This window comes from Zootoca vivipara, chromosome 5 (genome assembly GCF_965207765.1).
Source record: "Zootoca vivipara chromosome 5, rZooViv2.hap1.1, whole genome shotgun sequence".
Lineage (NCBI taxonomy): Eukaryota > Metazoa > Chordata > Lepidosauria > Squamata > Lacertidae > Zootoca > Zootoca vivipara.
The window spans coordinates 59,725,174-59,743,210 of record NC_142588.1 but is presented as its reverse complement, the minus strand read 5'-3'; the positions used below and the strand labels follow the sequence as shown (position 1 = coordinate 59,743,210).

Sequence of the window (18,037 nt, the reverse complement as noted above, 5' to 3'; positions counted from 1 at the left end):
TTTTGCATGTGTACATGGAAAGCTAAAATAAGGACTTCTGCTTTTAATTGCATTTCTCACAGATATTTACCGGTATATAAATAAACCATCTCCACTAGAAGTGATTTTCTCCACCCCCAACATTATTTTGGGGGCAGCTATTTATCAATACATAAAGGGAGGACCCATGAAATGGTGACTGAATTTTGACCCTTGCTTTTACCACAAAGGATCCAACAGATATTATGGCAGCTAGAAGCATGTACTGCTAGCGCAGTACATGTAGTAGTATCTATAAGGCTGGACTGTTGTGGTTGCGTGTAGTCACAGTCTCTAAGATTTTAATGCAGGCCTACCAACTTGGGCCATTCTTTGGCTTTTCCCCCAAACAATTTAGTGTATTTTATCCTGATTATATGGAAGACTGTGAGCCAAATGCAGTTATTCACTCTGGGGAATTGTTAGCCTATTTTTACAAGAATGTCACCATAACACTAGCAGGAAGGAGAGTCGGCTAATTGCAGTTGAGTATACTGCAGCCATACTGTATGCAGATCAGACCCCAGAGGCATCTTCTTAAGTTATTGGGGCATTATTTGTTTCTGATACATGTGGACTAGTAGGCACATTGGAACATGCATCAAAAAGCAATTTGACTTTTGCCCCATCATTTGTATTGCTCAGTTAGGGAAGCTCCTCAACTGGACTGTTCAAAAACTGGACTGCTTTCTCTACAATTGTTCAAGACAAATGTGTGACTCTACACCACACAATCTAGCAAACTCTGGATTTGTCTTCCTATCCCAAGCTCTTGAGCGGGGCTGGGGACAGTTTCTTTCTGCAGTGTGATTTGTTGGCAAGCTGCCAACCCTCGATCTGTCTCCTCTTAACTGCAGTCACTTCAGAAAGGCTGCCTCTTTCTCCAGCCATAAAGTGACCAGCTTGCAGCATGAGACAGAGGTATGTCCCTCGTGTCTGTCAGGAAGTACATGAGTAGGAGTGGGATCGGGAGGATGCTGCAGGAAAGGTAGAAACAAGCTGTTTGTGTGTGTGGCTTTTTGTTGCAAATTCTAAGAACCTTTAAAATGGGGGGAGGGAGGCTGAAGTAGCAAATGCTGGGAATTTGCACCCAAGTGACACTTTGCACATTTAGAGATGGATAAAACAGTCTCTGCAGAAATTGCTTAGTAATTCTACTGACTGGACTGAAATACTCCGCACTGCAAGGTCAGGAGAAATCCTTGATGCATTTTAAACAGTCTGAGATCGCTTTGTGCAATACACATGGAACTGGAGGCTTATGTGCAGAGAGATAATAATTGTATGATGTGGATGAGTTGATGCTTTGTAATTTCTTCTTTCAAGCTGTACCTCATTAGCTTAGAAGTATGTGGATTCAATGTTTCTTACTCGATAGGATTGTGTGCATAGGATTGTAGTTTATGCCTATAGGGAAACCTTGGCAAAGTGCTTTTACAGCAAGACCATTTATGAGACTATCCAGAGCTAGAAAAATTTCTTTTTGATTTTTGGAGTTAGAATGACATTTTTAGGAAGCTGCTGTGACAGAAGTGCAATCAGTACTGGAGCACATGCTGATACTTTTTATTGGGCTCTCAGCTGATGTGAACTTTGCTGGTTATACCATTTCCAATTAAATCTCCACCTTCCCTTTGCTAGAAATATTTGAAGCATCATAAAAACCACCTGAGGTCATTAGTCTCCAGTGGAATAATAAGTGTTGTTTCAGATGTTTCCTTAAGTGAATTTAAAAGGGGGGAGGAGAGATAATTGAATTACTAATCTTAAGAAAACAGTTTAAGATGCAGTAATTGAGCCAGGAAATGCAGATAAGTCATATAAATGAAGAGACTTACCATATTTTGCCCATTTGTATGTTTCTCAAATATTTCTCAAATATTTCCCACCTAAAGAGAGATCAGGGTGGTGTGTAGAGAGGCACTGCTTACAGTAGGTATACAGCACAATTCTAAGTATGTTGGAAGTCTCACTGAATTCAAAGGGGCTTGCTGCCTTGAAAGTATGCTCAGAATTGCAGCCTTAATGCGAGAATAACTGCTGTGCCTTTTCTTGTGGAAAGGGCATTCCATCTAGTAACAGATATAAGGACTTGCCATTATTAAAGACTGCTAAACTCTCATCTACCCCAGCCAACATAGCCAATGGTCCGGGATGATGGGAGCTATAGTCAAGCCACTGCTGGAGGGCCACAGGTTCCCTACCCTTGTGTTAGGACATTATGATGTAGTGGAAGATACAGAAAGTATTAAGATTATTCTATATTTTACCCTTACATTTATCTTGTCTAAAAATAAGCAGCATCAGTCAGGGGGATCTAGTCTAACTACAAATAAGCACCTGGTTGACCATGGTGAGAACAGGATGCTAGACTAATGGGCCTTTGGCCTGATCCAGCAAGGCTCTTTTTGTGTTTTTAAGACTTTCCCCTGCTTTTGCTCAATTAACAGGACAACATTTATCCCTGTAACTCAGTGCTTTTTCAACATGTTAGTGCTTAAAATATATTTGCGTACCTTGAATACTAGTCATAACCTCAGTGTTGTGGTACTATCTGAACATAGGGGAATCTAACAAATTCACTATAATACTTGAATTGAAATATGCTTCAGTCAGAAGATCCATTTTGGTGTTTCTAAAATGCAGGTAGTGCTCTCCTGTTGAATTCCACTATCTCTGAGATGATGGTTTTGAGGGATCCTCTTCCAAGTGTGTTTGAAGTCTGAACAGCATCAGTGAGTGACCTGAGAAATATAGCCATGGCTGGGCCAGGCAGGAGAATCAGAACACTCCCTACAGATCTGAATAAGGTCTGCCCTGATGAAGGAGATGGCTATCCTGTGTATCCTAGGAGCTACTATGACCTTGACATGGTCCCCAATCTCAGACGAAGTAACAGCGCCTTTAGTAAGAGCAAGAAGAGGGCTCACTTTAACTCTGGCGCCAATGAAAAGGTAAGTTAAATAAAAAGAAGTGATACATTGGAGGAGTAAACTGACATGGGGCGGAAATCATGAGTGCAAGTTGATGCGAAAAAATAATCCCATCTTAAAAGGATAGCTTGGCTACAAGTTGAACTGTCCCTTAAAAGACCCCCAATTCAGCATTGTGCAAAAATGAATGTTACACAAATTAGCACTTTTTTTTGTAGCATTTTATTTTTTATCTGCTACTTTTTGTTGACTGCTCTGTTCCCAATCTCACAGGAAAATCTCAGCACATGGATCCCTGAAAACATACGGAAAAAAGAATGTGTCTATTTTATTGAAGGTTCCCAAATGTCAGATTCTGGGTAAGTGCCTTGTTTTCACTTCTCACTTTGTACACTTCTAACTGGCTTCAACCATTATTCCTATCAATGGTCAGGAAGGGCCTCAGTTTCCTGTTGCATTTTATTTTTTTATTTAAATTGTTTGATATATCAAAATTTGCTCTGTATAGAAGATAATTTGCAAGTGAAGTCAAATGGGCCTTAGAAAGCACTGCTAATAACAAGGCCAGTGGAAGTGATGATATTCCAGCTGAACTATTTAAAATTTTAAAAGATGATGCTGTTAAGGTGCTACACCCAATATGCCAGCAAGTTTGGAAAACTCAGCAATGGCCAGAGGATTGGAGAAGATCAGTCTACATCCCAATCCCAAAGAAGGGCAGTGCCAAAGAATGCTCCAACTACCGCACAATTGCGCTCATTTCACACGCTAGCAAGGTTATGCTTAAAATTCTACAAGGCAGGCTTAGGCAGTATGTGGACCGAGAACTCCCAGAAGTGCAAGCTGGATTTCGAAAGGGCAGAGGAACCAGAGACCAAATAGCAAACATGCGCTGGATTATGGAGAAAGCTAGAGAGTTCCAGAAAAACGTCTACTTCTGCTTCATTGACTATGCAAAAGCCTTTGACTGTGTCGACCACAGCAAACTATGGCAAGTTCTTAAAGAAATGGGAGTGCCTGATCACCTCATCTGTCTCCTGAGAAATCTCTATGTGGGACAAGAAGCTACAGTTAGAACTGGATATGGAATAACTGATTGGTTCAAAATTGGGAAAGGAGTACGACAAGGTTGTGTATTGTCTCCCTGCTTATTTAACTTATATGCAGAATTCATCATGCGAAAGGCTGGACTAGATGAATCCCAAGCAGGAATTAAGATTGCCGGAAGAAATATCAACAACCTCAGATATGCAGATGACACAACCTTGATGGCAGAAAGTGAGGAGGAATTAAAGAACCTTTTAATAAGGGTGAAAGAGGAGAGCGCAAAATATGGTCTGAAGCTCAACATCAAAAAAACCAAGATCATGGCCACTGGTCCCATCACCTCCTGGCAAATAGAAGGGGAAGAAATGGAGGCAGTGAGAGATTTTACTTTCTTGGGCTCCTTGATCACTGCAGATGGTGACAGCAGTCCCGAAATTAAAAGACGCCTGCTTCTTGGGAGAAAAGCAATGACAAACCTAGACAGCATCTTAAAAAGCAGAGACATCACCTTGCCAACAAAGGTCCGTATAGTTAAAGCTATGGTTTTCCCAGTAGTGATGTATGGAAGTGAGAGTTGGACCATAAAGAAGGCTGATCGCCAAAGAATTGATGCTTTTGAATTATGGTGCTGGAGGAGACTCTTGAGAGTCCCATGGACTGCAAGAAGATCAAACCTATCCATTCTTAAGGAAATCAGCCCTGAGTGCTCCCTGGAAGGACAGATCGTGAAGCTGAGGCTCCAATACTTTGGCCACCTCATGAGAAGAGAAGAATCCTTGGAAAAGACCCTGATGTTGGGAAAGATTGAGGGCACTAGGAGAAGGGGACGACAGAGGACAAGATGGTTGGACAGTGTTCTCGAAGCTACGAACATGAGTTTGACCAAACTACGGGAGGCAGTGCAAGACAGGAGTGCCTGGCGTGCTATGGTCCATGGGGTCACGAAGAGTCGGACACGACTAAACGACTAAACAACAACAAGAAGATAATTACTCAGAATTTGATTCATTGTAATTTGCTTTGCTCATGATAGATCATATTGATAGATGTTTATAGAAAAATAAAATAAAATTTACATCTAAAATAAAATCCAAAATTTTAAAATTCAAACTCAGTAAAAGGACTATGCTGTGTAAATTGTGTTCAGTTGAGCTGAACGCATCTGTATATATAACGCTTAAGAGCATTTGAGCTTCTCTCATGCTTCATGTGTGTCTTGCGATGAATGCTGTTATTATGACAGAAATTCAGAAGAAAAACAGATATATATTACGTTTGTCCTAGGAGCAAATTTGAAACAAAACCAATTAGGGCTGCAATCCTATATGCACTTATCTAATGATAAGCTCTGCTGAACTCAGTGGGACTTACTTCTGAGTAGGCATGTATAGGATTGCACTGTTAATCTTCATGTACAAAAGCTATGTTGAGTTGTATTTAGAGGATGGAATTGTCATCCTGTTAACACCTGTGGACCTATTCATGTCAGCTGGCCAGGTTGTGGAGAGTAGCTGAGGCAAAAGTCACTTGGAAATGCCAATATAATACCCCACAGCACCTGGCAAATTTCGTCTATACTAGCAAATGCCCTGGCAAAGCTAATCATGTGCATTTGCTAGTATAGGCGAAATTCAGCTGCTAGCATGTGCTAGCAAACACTCCAAAATAGTGATGTTAGTAGCTAGCCAAGAGATCAATACTTTGTCTACTAACAGGTGGACTGAAATCCAGCATGAACAAGATTTTTGAGCAGTTATCATCATATGCTCAATAGTCATCAATAGGCACTTGGATGCATGTTTGCACAGAACAGATGGATCTAATGAAAGCTTATGCATCAGTGCATGTGCTGGTCTTTAAGGTGCCATAGGAGGAATCCAAAATTTTGAGAAAGGAAATGCAGTGAATTGTGAATTATGCTCCACTGTCATGGAAGGCTACACCAGTCAGGAAGCTATAATTTTTTTATTTATTATTTGTCTCCAACAAGAATACAAGACCAATGGATAACCTGTTACTCCACGCAGGTCTCAGATTCAAGTAAGTCCAGTACAAACTACATAATGAAACCATCCACAGGCCACCATCTCGTATTTGAACTTAATGTTGCTTATGAAGAACAGTACAGTTTGAGTGCACCAAAATTCACTCAATTGCACAATGATTAAAGCCATAGAAGCTCTGTCCTGTAAGAAATTTGACAACTCTAGCAAAGCCAATTAATAGTCATTTCATGAATTACTATGAGTATAACCCTCTGTTTTTTTTGTGGATCCAGCAGGCTGCTCTGAAAGGGCTACCAAGTAGCTTCTTAGATTCAATTGTGGTGTTTTATTTCCCCCCAGGAAAGTAGTGTGTGAGTGTGGCTATCTCAGGGAGCAGCACTTGGAGGAGGCCATAAAGCCTGCCATGTTTCAGGGGAAAGAATGGGATCCCAGAAGACACGTCCAGGAAGTGCCAACCGATGCTTTTGGGGATCTCAACTTCACAACCTTGGGGCAGAAAACAGGGAAGGTGAGTTAGCACATGCAAGGAACTGGAGCCTACTACTTCAACATGAGTGGTTAGCATTCATAGCAGTTGAAAGTTGTGTAGGCCACAAGGATTTCTAGTAAGATTTGGAAGCTAAGAAGAGAGCATTGCTTATAAAGCTTGTAAGGGAAGAGGGTTTAAAAAAACAAAAACAACCACCTGCCAATTTAATTTTTGATTAAGGCTGCAAGGGCAAGAATGAAAGGTAAGACACTGTACTCATACTCTGGGATTCTAACCTACTAGGTATCCTTTAAATGTTAAGGGGGCTCCAAGCTAGCCCCTATGCAACGAGTATATCCTACTTTGTTGCTATAACTCTTCATGGCTGGGGCAACCCAGCCAGATGAACAGGGTATTATTGTTTTTGTTAATAATCCCACAGCCGTGCAGGCAAAACCAATTGCATGTGTCTCATTACAAAATTATAATCTTGACAGTATTGAAGGTGACAATTTAGTCCCATTCAGTTGAAATGCTTATGCACTGAATCAATATATGAAGCAGCCCCCCCCCCAGGTAGTCCCACCCCCACCAGTGTCATTCATCATCTGCGCCTGATGTCTTCATATATAGCTTGAATGTCTGCAGAGAGGAAGCTGTGCGTGCAAATGTTCCCTCACTGCAGACGTTTGTTCTGAGTGCATGAACCTCAGGGTGAGGCAAGCTGGTGTGTGAGACATTGGGTGGAGATACCAGTAGGTGCAGCCCTGTTCATGTAGATTCATCATGGAGCATTTCAGCTGAATATTGTTTTTTGTGACATGGGGAGCAACTGTCTGGAGTGGGGAGCCTGCTTCTACATGTGGAGGCTCCCTACACGAGGCAGAACATTTATTTCCTGTCCCCCTTCAATTTACAGAGTGGGGTGGGGAGGGGAACACAGTTAGTGCACCTGTTTCCACAGCCCGCCATTATGTGTTGTTTTTCCCAGTTCCCAAAATGCCCAGAAATAGAACTTGCATAGCATAGATACTGGGAATTATTAACATTACCCTCACTGTACTATTTTAGATGTCTGATAAAAACTTCTTTATTCTATTTTAGCAAGCCTAGCCAGACACATAATTTATTCATGTACACTTGTTTTTAATATTTGCTGAATTTATCAGTGCTACACTGATGATTTTTTATGTGCATTGCTTGGAGATTTTATCAAGTGGTTTATATTCTCTAATAAATTAATAAATAATAAGTGGAACAATAAGAAGAGTTGCCTCTGAGTGAAAAAGAACCATGTGTAGCTTGAAATAGATTTCTGTCCCCCCCCCAAAAAAAGTCACAGATCTTCTCTACATTGTCTTTGTGACTTCCTATTGCACTCAGACACAAAGCTTTGGGAATATGTTGCTGATTCACAAGACGTTGCTGATTCACAAGATGCTTGAATTAAATGGGAGGGCCTGTGGAGAGCCTGGAACTCTTGATATTGATATTGGCCATAGTTGCTAGAATCAGATAATAGCTTTCTCATACCACTTGTGCTTTATTTGCTTTATTCTCCTGTTGCAGTTTGTGCGTGTCTCCTCTAACACCTCCCCAAGTGTAATTTACCAGCTGATGACGCAGCACTGGGGACTTGATATACCCAACCTCTTAATATCTGTGACAGGAGGAGCTAAAAACTTCAACATGAAGCTGAGACTGAAGAACATATTCCGGAGGGGGCTTGTTAAAGTAGCACAGACAACAGGTAAGGCAGAATCCTGCTCCAAAGCCACCAATAAAGGACATATTCCTGTATTGTTTCTCTGTTTCTTTATGTAATATTGTCACCTGCTCCCTCACTTCTCCAGATGGTAAGAGGGTTACAAGGAAGCAGCACCTACCCAGCTTTCGTTTCATATGGAAAGAAATCACTGGAGGCTTACTGGTGTTTTGTAATATTTGTATTTATTCACAAATATACAAGTTGCACTTCAGTGGAGATACAGCATCAAGTACTCCAACTGACGCCCCCCTCACCAAAGTTCACCGCATACACATCAAGTCTTCCAGCACCTTTAGAGGTCCAGAAGGCCAAACTCTGACCTTTTTGTCTGATTCTGTCTGCCTCAAGCTGCTATCTGTAGGGATGTGTACTATGGACATATTATTCAGATTTTTGCTAGCCATTGATAAAGTTTGCCATTAAGAGCCAATAGCTAGGATTCCCATATTTCAAAAAGTGAAAATCTAGACACTAAAGTTATTGAGCTTTTTTTTGTAAATAAATAAATAATTTGAAGATTTTAGGAAAATCACCAAAAAAAAACCCCAACACTTCTGCCATACACCCAGGATTTTCCAGACTTTTCAGCTGCTTTCCAAAAATTTCGCCTGGACACTACACCATTTTCGACGGACAAATGCCAGAAGTATGGCAGCCCTAAGCTAATCTCCATTTTTAAAAATGGGGGTTTTGCGGTGCAAAATGTATCTTAATCAGTGTGACCATTTTAGCAGCCTCTTCTAACAACTATAGAAACCTAAAGATGGAAGGGACACAAAGAGACCACCCAGCCCAATCCCTAATCTGATAACAATATTTTGACCTTGTCTTTCAATCATTAAGAATCAGATGGACCCCTGAGGTGGTTTTCAGTCATTAAGAAGTAACAAAACCTAAAATAAAATTGCCAACAAAAGTAGATCAGAATGCTAAAATGAGAGCCAGTAAAAATACTTCATAGCAGTAGGGAACAAATGCTCAACTCAATGGCTAGATGGCTGGCAGACCAAATGACTGGCAGGGTTATTATTATTATTATTATTAAAAAATTTAATGAAGTATTGCTCCCTAATCCTGGACAAAGATTCAGAAATGAAGTAGCTGGCCTTAATCCAGTCATGTTTTTTGTTTCCCAGGTGCCTGGATCATCACTGGTGGTTCTCATGCTGGTGTGATGAAGCAAGTTGGAGAAGCAGTACGGGACTTCAGCATGAGCAGCAACTATAAAGGAGAGATTATCACCATTGGCATTGCAACATGGGGGACAGTCCACAACCGGAGTAGCCTCATCTGCCCTATGGTGAGTCATCTTCAGGCTGTGCTACTAGAAGAATAGGAAGCTTACAGCTCAATCCTATACATGTCATATTTAATGTCATTTTTGCTGTTCTGTCCTGGTGGAAATATGGCTATATTTCATATACATACGTGCTTACTGTTCCTAAAATAGCATGCAGGTATATCCATATAATTTCTCTCCCCCCCAATATACTTAATCCAATTTGCATTTATGCTTCTGCTAAAAAGAAAAGAAGAAAGCAGGTGAAATTAACAGGTATATAGGATCACATGTGCACTGCAAAAAGAAGTTTTTGTTTTTTGTTTTGTTAAGACTCTGATGACAGATGAATAAGGATGAGCGATGGCCAAAAAGATAAGTTATAAATATAGACCAATCATATACAAGTACCATTTCTTGGGGAGTGGAAAGTTTTGTGTTCTAACACCCTGCAGATCCCACTGCTACCCCACCAAACTCAAAGAAAAGTAAGCACCATTTGTAGTGTTTGTTTTGGTACTAGAAAAAGACCTCAACATGCCCACTTTTTTAAAAAAAAAACATGGCACATTTTCTAAAGATGAGGCATTGCTCTACAGGAAGATTTTAGTGAAGCATATTATGCAAACCCAAGCAAGAGTTAGAGCCCCCATAATTAAGTCCTTTGTTGGTTTCTGACTTTTTCTCCCCCCAACCCCTGGATGTTTACAGGGTAGCTTCCCAGCTGAATATGTGCTAGATGAGGAGACTCAAGGGAACCTCTCTTGCCTGGACAGTAATCACTCACACTTCATCCTAGTGGATGATGGGACACATGGGAAATATGGTGTGGAGATCCCCTTGAGGACCAGACTTGAGAAGTTCATTTCAGAGCAAACAAAGGTGAAAGAAGGTAATTGTGATGCAATATACAGGGTATCTCATTACTGATAAAAGTCTGATGTGCAATCTGAGCCCTTCCCTCCTCTAAGGCTTGTTTAGCTTGGAATTCATTTATGTCAGCCAGGCCAATGATGAAGAACCTGTTTCAGATTCTGTTGGACTTCAGCTCCCATCAGCTCCATTCAGCATGGCCAATAACCAGGTTGGTTGTTGTTAAATTGATTGCCCGCCCTTCATCATAGGTCCCAGGGTGGGTTTCAGTTATTTAAAATTCAGAATTAAAAACAGTTGAAACATATTACATTCACAGGAATAGATTCAATATAAGTTTTAAGCCCATCAACACCTGGAGGACCCAAGGTTCCCTATTTGTAGGCTTCTGCATTAGGCCTTGATGATGTCAGTTGAAGAGTGGAGAGACCACGAAATATCAGGACATTATTTCCTAAGGTAAAGTGCCAAAAGACTTGAATCCTGGGATCAACATCCATATAATAGGGGAACTGTTGTTACAGATGGGAGGGAAGAACAGTTGTTTCTTTAGATTTGGATGTTGCTTCCAGTGGTATGCAATTTCTTCCATTTGGTATTGCAGTCTTGAATATACTAGTTCAGTGTTTTTGATGACAAGATATTGTCAAGTGATATTGCTCAGCACATGCTTTGCGTTCTAAAAGTCCCATGTTCAATCCTTGACATCTCCAGATAAAAGTGGGAATGATTGTTTTCTGAAGAAAGTCTGAGTGCTGTTGTTGGTCAGTGTACAGTTGTGAGCCTGATGGTCTGACTTTGTCTAAGGCAGCTTGTATGTTCCTAGTTGTGACAGCATAAATGGCTAGTCTTGTGACATGGTGGAATGCAGGGCAAGTGAAGGGAGGGGCACAGAATGATGGGAAAGGGCAAGTGGGAAAAAGAAGTTGGTGACAGTTGGACCTGAAGAAAAGAAGTTATGGAGAGACCTGAGGAAGGTGGAAGAAAATGAATAGTCGCCAGAAATTGAGGAATTATAAAGACCTGGTCTAAAAAATACATGTGTTATTGAGATATATCAATTCTAAGGGATTCTCAGGTCTCAAAAATCAATGAGAAAATTACCTCCATGAAGAACTTGAATAAAACAATGGGATTCCCTGTGGCAATGTATGCCTCTCAGGTCTACCTCAGCTGATATCTATGAAAAGCCAATGGAATGGAATTCCTACACAGATGGTTTTATATCAAAGTCTGATTAGCTAAGGTAACAGGATGAGACAATGGCTTTGCACTGGAGGAGCTGCTGGCATAAGAGTACATACTGGCAGTTGTGATGAACTGGCCTCCAGGGAGCAGGTTGTTATGTGAGCAAAATTATGTTTGTTACCTATTTTTGTTAGTTTAAATATTGTATTTATTTATTTTATTAAAATTTATATACTGCCCAATTGTAGAAAAATACCTCCAAAGAATGACTTTATGCTTGTTGCTGACCATTAGGCAGAAATGGAAAAATGCTAAGGGTCTTGCCTTGGAAGGGTGGTAGGCAAAACTGTGGTTTGCGGCAGCCATGTTGTTGGGGTGAATCCCAACCAGAATCTAACTTTACAATTTGACATGGCTTTATTTTCTATATGAGCAATAAAACAAGAGCTGCAAAGTATAAGAGGAGGAAGAGGTGAAAGTTTTCATAACAAACAAAAATCTACAAATATGTTTTTGCACAAGTTTTCTGCTGTTGCTCTATCCTATTTTTACTTTTTATATGATTGTATATTGGCCTTTTATCACTCCTATTGTATGTTGCCCTGATACTTTCCCCTAAAAATCATTTAAACAAATAAGCAAAGGGACTGACTGCAAGCAACAAACAACTGATGCCATAGTAAGTAACTAACCAATGGTGGTTTAACGCTGCCTTATTTGTGTGGTGATTGTTGTGTTTGTTCATTATTGGAAATAGAAATTATGTAGCTGCTATTAATTGATTGCTCTTAATGTTATTTGGAAGGGACGCTGGTGGCGCTGTGGTCTAAACCACTGAGCCTTGGGCTTGCCGATCGGAAGGTCGGCAGTTCGAATCTCCGCAACGGAGTGAGCTCCCGCTGCTCGGTCCCAGCTCCTGCCAACCTAGCAGTTCGAAAGCATGAAGTGCAAGTAGATAAATAGGTACCGCTCTGGCGGGAAGGTAAATGGCGTTTCTGTGCGCTGCTCTGGTTTGCCAGAAGCGGCTCAGTCATGCTGGCCACATGACCTGGAAGGTGTCTGCGGACAAACGCCGGCTCCCTCAGCCTATGGAGTGACATGAGCACTGCAACCCCAGAGTCGTTCGCGACTGGACCTAATGGTCAGGGGTACCTTTACCTTTAATGTTATTTGAGATAAATATTGTTCATTTTACCTGGGTTCAAAGGTAACTGCCAATGGGCATCAGCGAGAAGGGAAAGAATGACGACTGGCTTTCTGCACATGGGACTGACTGAGCCTTTATTTCCTCACAGGAGTTGCCATTAAAATACCGATCGTTTGTGTGGTACTCGAGGGTGGCCCTGGGACTCTCGATGTAAGTACTCTACAGGCATCAGGGCAACTAATTATGAAAAAGGAAGCAGAGTGTAGGAGATTTCAGTAATTGTTAACACCTGGATATTTCTCTCTCAGAGCACAGTGTGCCTCAATCACATGGTAACCACTTTTGTAGTGTCTGTGTGACATTGCAGAAACACATCTAGTTGTAAGTACAAAGCAGGAACTGGCTGGGTTGGCACAGAGAGTTCTGACTTGTACATTTCAAGCCCTTTTAACTCACACATAGCAAAGAGATTCTGCATAGCAGAAGATATGAGAGTATGCCTTAGTTGTAAACAATGAGAATTGCTCTGAAACTGTTGAAACCTGGTCAACATGCTGATCAGCAGAATGAAGTGGCAGAGCAAGGTGGAATTCTGAACTACATCACTTAAGACAGCAGATGGGAGAATCGTGTTTTTAAACTTTCCTTCACATAAGAAGTTCTCTATATTACTCCTTAATCCCAGATATATTCCATAGATTACTACAACATAGAAGGAGCATATATATTCAGAAATATGATCTCCCACCTGTGCCAGTTCAGAATTCCAACATGTCATTCTACAAGCTCAATCAATTCCTAAATTGATTCTGAACTTAGTGGCAATATCATAATGATGTCCATGAGACAGCACCAGCTCAAATGCAGTCATGCTTCTGTATTCTGCTCTACAGACCATCTACAATGCAATTACCAATGGCACCCCCTGTGTGGTTGTGGAAGGCTCAGGACGGGTGGCTGATGTCATTGCTCAAGTGGCTAATCTGCCCATCTCCCAAATAAGCATCTCCCTCATTCAGAAAAAACTGAGCATATTCTTCAGAGAGAGCTATGAGCAGTTTACTGAGAGTAAGATTGTGGAATGGACCAAAAAGGTAAGGCAACTGGTCTCTGTGCAGCTTTTGCTGGGTTTTGTTGGTGAAGTTGCAATCATGAGCTAGGACCTTCAGTCCTACATTTTCTTTGGCATTTGCAGATCCAGGATATTGTGCGCAACAGGCAGCTCTTGACCATCTTCAGGGAAGGCAAAGATGGACAACAGGATGTCGATGTAGCCATTCTTCAAGCAATGCTCAAAGGTGAGAAGTGCAGTGAGTGTTGCAGATGAGCTACAGAGATCACTAAGTGAAACTTTCTTTTAGGACATCCACTTGTGTTGGAATGTGGTATTGCTTCAGAATGCAGCACAAGACAGAACCTTTTGTGTGTCATAATTTAGACTTCACTTACCTTGAGGGATTTGTTTCCATGGAAGTGGAGGCACAGCAAAGACACCTGATCACCATATGCAGTGAGCAAAATACTGTTGGAGAGAGGGGCTTGGAAGAGAGATTCCTACTCTCCAGTAGCAGAGTTAAGCACAATGGTGATTGCTCTAAGAACTTAGAAACTTGGTTAGGTTTGCATCTGCCCTCACCCACCTTTAAACGATGTTCCCCATTAAAATACTTCGGCTAGAAAAAAATCACAGACACACAGCTTTGCAAATAAGTGGAAAAAATTTACTTAAGAAGTTCCCAGAAGTTACAGCAAACAAATCTCCATCTTCTGGCAGAAAAGCAAAGATGAAAGGGTTCCAAACAGTTTTAAAAAGAAAAGTACTTTGTTTCCTTACAAAAGGAATCATGCAATCTTTGGGTTTGAAAAGATACAGGTTTTTAAATCTGCCTTTTAGAGAGATTCAGAATCACTTACAGGATCAGCTGAGTGGGGAGCCAAAGCTACATGGCTCCTTCTTTGCTTGTTCTAGGAAGCATTAAGGGGGGAAAGAGGCAGAGGCTGCTGACAGCCTGCTAAGCCACATTCACTGGAACCTGAGCTCAGGTTAACCCTTTCACGCATGGAAGTGTGAGTCAGTAACTGTACAATACAACAAATACTACCTGGTATCATAACCCGAAACTGTGACATTGCATGAAGTGGGATGTTGAGCAATATCTAGGAGATACAAAGTCATTTAACACAAACACATTTTATTTTATTTGATGTGTTGAGTTTGATTGTTAACCTTACAGCTCATAGGAGGTAACAGCAATTTAAAAAACAGCTCAAATACTTAATAAAATATGCAAGCCACATAATGGAAACATTAACATGACTCCATACTTGCTTTGCTTCAGCCATTAAATGTCAGCATAAACAAGAAAGTCTCAGCCTCTTTGGAAAATGCTCAGAGTGACCAAGCTCTAGGCCAGGCATCCCCAAACTGCGGCCCTCCAGATGTTTTGGCCTACAGCTCCCATGATCCCTAGCTAACAAGACCAGTGGTTGGGGAAGATGGGAATTGTAGTCCAAAACATCTGGAGGGCCGAAGTTTGGGGATGCCTGCTCTAGGCAGTAATATTGGGCATGTTACATGTGCGTAAATCCATAGGATATTTAAAGAAGCAGTTGGAGGCCAAAAGGGTATGCTAGTGATACCTTTATGTTGCAAGGTACCTAGGCCTCCAATATGTTTCTCTTGCTATTCATTCCCCTTCAAGTTCTGGATGTGCATGAGTAAGAGACAACCAATAAAGGCCAGCCATTTGCAACCTAGTTTCAGCCATGTTTGTTTTTTTTTAAAAAATCCTCTATTGCAGCCTCTCGATACAGAGATCACTTAGGCCATGAGAACTGGGACCACCAGCTGAAGCTTGCAGTGGCATGGAACAGGGTAGATATTGCCCGGAGTGAGATTTTCACCGATGATCATGAGTGGAAGGTAGGAAAGTTTTTGGTGACACACACTGGCAATGAGCATATCTGCTTTCTGCCTGCATAATTAGAGCAGGGTCTCTTGGGAATGCATGGGGTGTCTTGAGGTTGAAACCAGATGTTATAAGAGCTGCCTTGGACAGCTGCCACTCTGTGTCTCATTGCTTTCCCTTCCTCCTAATATGTGCTGCAATACACTGTGTGACACCCGTGACATGTCATCATGAGGTGTGTCTCCCCACCTTCACACAATTGGCAGGCAGGGATGAGGAGACACAATGCAATGATGTTGTGTTGTAGACACATTATGAGAAAGAGAGGGTCAAGAGTAATGGAATGGCAGCTCTTCCAGTTCTTTACAGTCATTTTGTAAGTAGCTGCGTTGCCATGGCAAAAAAGTGACTAATATTTGCAAACATGCCATAAAAACATATAAAATAGTTTTTAAAACAGTACAGAAACAACTAAAGCTAGGTTTAAAAAACAATTCAGAACGAACACTTAAGGCAGAGAGCTTCTCATCTAGATGCTTTGTTAATACAAAAATGTATTCCGTTGTCTCTGCAAAGTTGTGGGTGCCTGTTGTACCTCAACAGTAATTCCTGGGTTGTCTTTGTATATTTCACTCAGTTGCATTGTAAGCTGCCCAGAGAACTTTTTGTAAGGAAATAATAGATCAGTGCACCAGTATGCATGGTCTTATGTAACACATTCCTTGTTTGCTATTGTTCATATGGAGGACAGAATAGCCATAAAGCTTGTCTGGCAGTGGCAGGCATACTTGGGATGATCATAGAACAGTTTGTTCGGGGAACTCGTGGTGTCAGAAGGTGCAAAACAACTCTTAGGTTGCCAGAGGTTTTTCAGTTTGGATGTGAACTCTAAAAACCCAACTTTTACAGCTTGCTACTTGAGGAATCTTTAAGACGCCCACTTTTATCAGAAGTGTAAACTGTCTTAAGGGATCACGTCATGTTTCTTAGAGGTTGCCACAAAAAGCAGGGAAAATGCCATTTTTCATTGTCTGTGCAGAAAACACTCTCCCTGGTCAATTGGCACCAGAAGACAATAGTAGAGTAAGGTGGAATTATCCCATGGGCTCCAAGTAACATTTCATTAAATAGCAAATACTTTCACATTTTTAGGGTTTTTACAAATAGGTAACCCAACTTATTTAAACCCTGATGTTACTGCACTGGCAGTGTGGTTGAGTGGCTGCCCTGTTGTTGTGACGTGCTAAAGAGCTGGGTTCTGCCCTCACTGAAAAATCTTTTTTTAAAGGTAAAGGCAAAGGACCCCTGACAGTTAAGTCGAGTCGCAAACGACTCTGGGGTTGCAGCGCTCATCCCACTTTACTGGCTGAGGGACCCGACGTTTGTTTGCAAACAGTTTTTCCAGGTCATGTTGCCATCATGACTAAGCTGCTTCTGGTGAAACCAGTACAATACAAGCAGCACGCAAGGGCACAAGATTCAATCAAGTTTCAATCAAGTATTATTAGTACAAAAAGAAAACAATAAGAGAACCATGTACAAGTGCTGACACAGAAACCAAAACCAAACGTCAAGTAGATAGCATATACAAATAAATACTGAAAGGCAAACCAGTCTTTATGGTCTTTGAGGTTACACAAGGTTCTCTCATGCGGCCGATTTAATGTTTTTTGGCATTTGGCAGTATACACCCAAGAAATACCACCATCAGGACATCACAAAAATATTGAGACAACAAGAAACTAAATTGATTTTTATGTTTAAGACATTACAACTGGACGGTTTAAACTCAGATCTTGACCTTTCTGTATTCATTTAAACTAACACACCAGCAGTATAACATACAGAAATTATAGATACTGTAAGTGTTACCAGTACTCACACTCTTCTGCCCCCCCCCCCCAATTGTCATCCCTAATTACTATCACCTGTGAACCAACCTTTTGTATATACCGTAAGTGTGTTCCAAACACAGGATTTTTGCTTAGTCAATACATGCTCAAACTAAGAAAACTCTGAATATAAGAAATGTAAGTATTCCTTTATGTATATGTGTTTTAGAAATTGTACCATTGTATTAGTCTAAATAATAATTAGAATTTGATTTATATCACCAGTGAATATGTAAATGTATCAAAGCCGCATGAGAGAACCTTGTGTAAAAGAACTTGAGCATTGTGGCCTAAGCCAAGATAAGTGGCTTCATACGAATTTGAATGCTTTAAACATAACTGAAAGCAGAAGGAGAAACTACTGAAGAAGCCTGTCATATGGGCGAAACAGGCGAAAAACGCCGGCACCCTGTCTACCATTGACACCTCGTTCGACCTGCTGCCACTTTGCTGACCGCTATATAACCTCAAAGACCATAAAGACTGGTTTGCCTTTCAGTATTTATTT

The 18,037-nt window shown here is 41.0% G+C and overlaps 1 protein-coding gene across 1 annotated transcript in view; it reads left to right on the top strand.

The window, feature by feature from the left end:
* TRPM2 (transient receptor potential cation channel subfamily M member 2) overlaps window positions 1–18,037 on the top strand; it is a 45,049-nt gene that overhangs the window by 3,731 nt on the left and 23,281 nt on the right. The window contains exons 2-11 of the mRNA XM_035132382.3: window positions 2,665–2,972; window positions 3,225–3,310; window positions 6,344–6,512; window positions 8,043–8,223; window positions 9,378–9,541; window positions 10,232–10,412; window positions 12,877–12,938; window positions 13,622–13,822; window positions 13,924–14,026; window positions 15,530–15,651. Coding sequence (XP_034988273.2) covers window positions 2,778–2,972; window positions 3,225–3,310; window positions 6,344–6,512; window positions 8,043–8,223; window positions 9,378–9,541; window positions 10,232–10,412; window positions 12,877–12,938; window positions 13,622–13,822; window positions 13,924–14,026; window positions 15,530–15,651 — 1,464 coding nt within the window. The 5' untranslated portion in view covers window positions 2,665–2,777. The remainder of the gene's footprint in view (window positions 1–2,664; window positions 2,973–3,224; window positions 3,311–6,343; window positions 6,513–8,042; window positions 8,224–9,377; window positions 9,542–10,231; window positions 10,413–12,876; window positions 12,939–13,621; window positions 13,823–13,923; window positions 14,027–15,529; window positions 15,652–18,037) is intronic.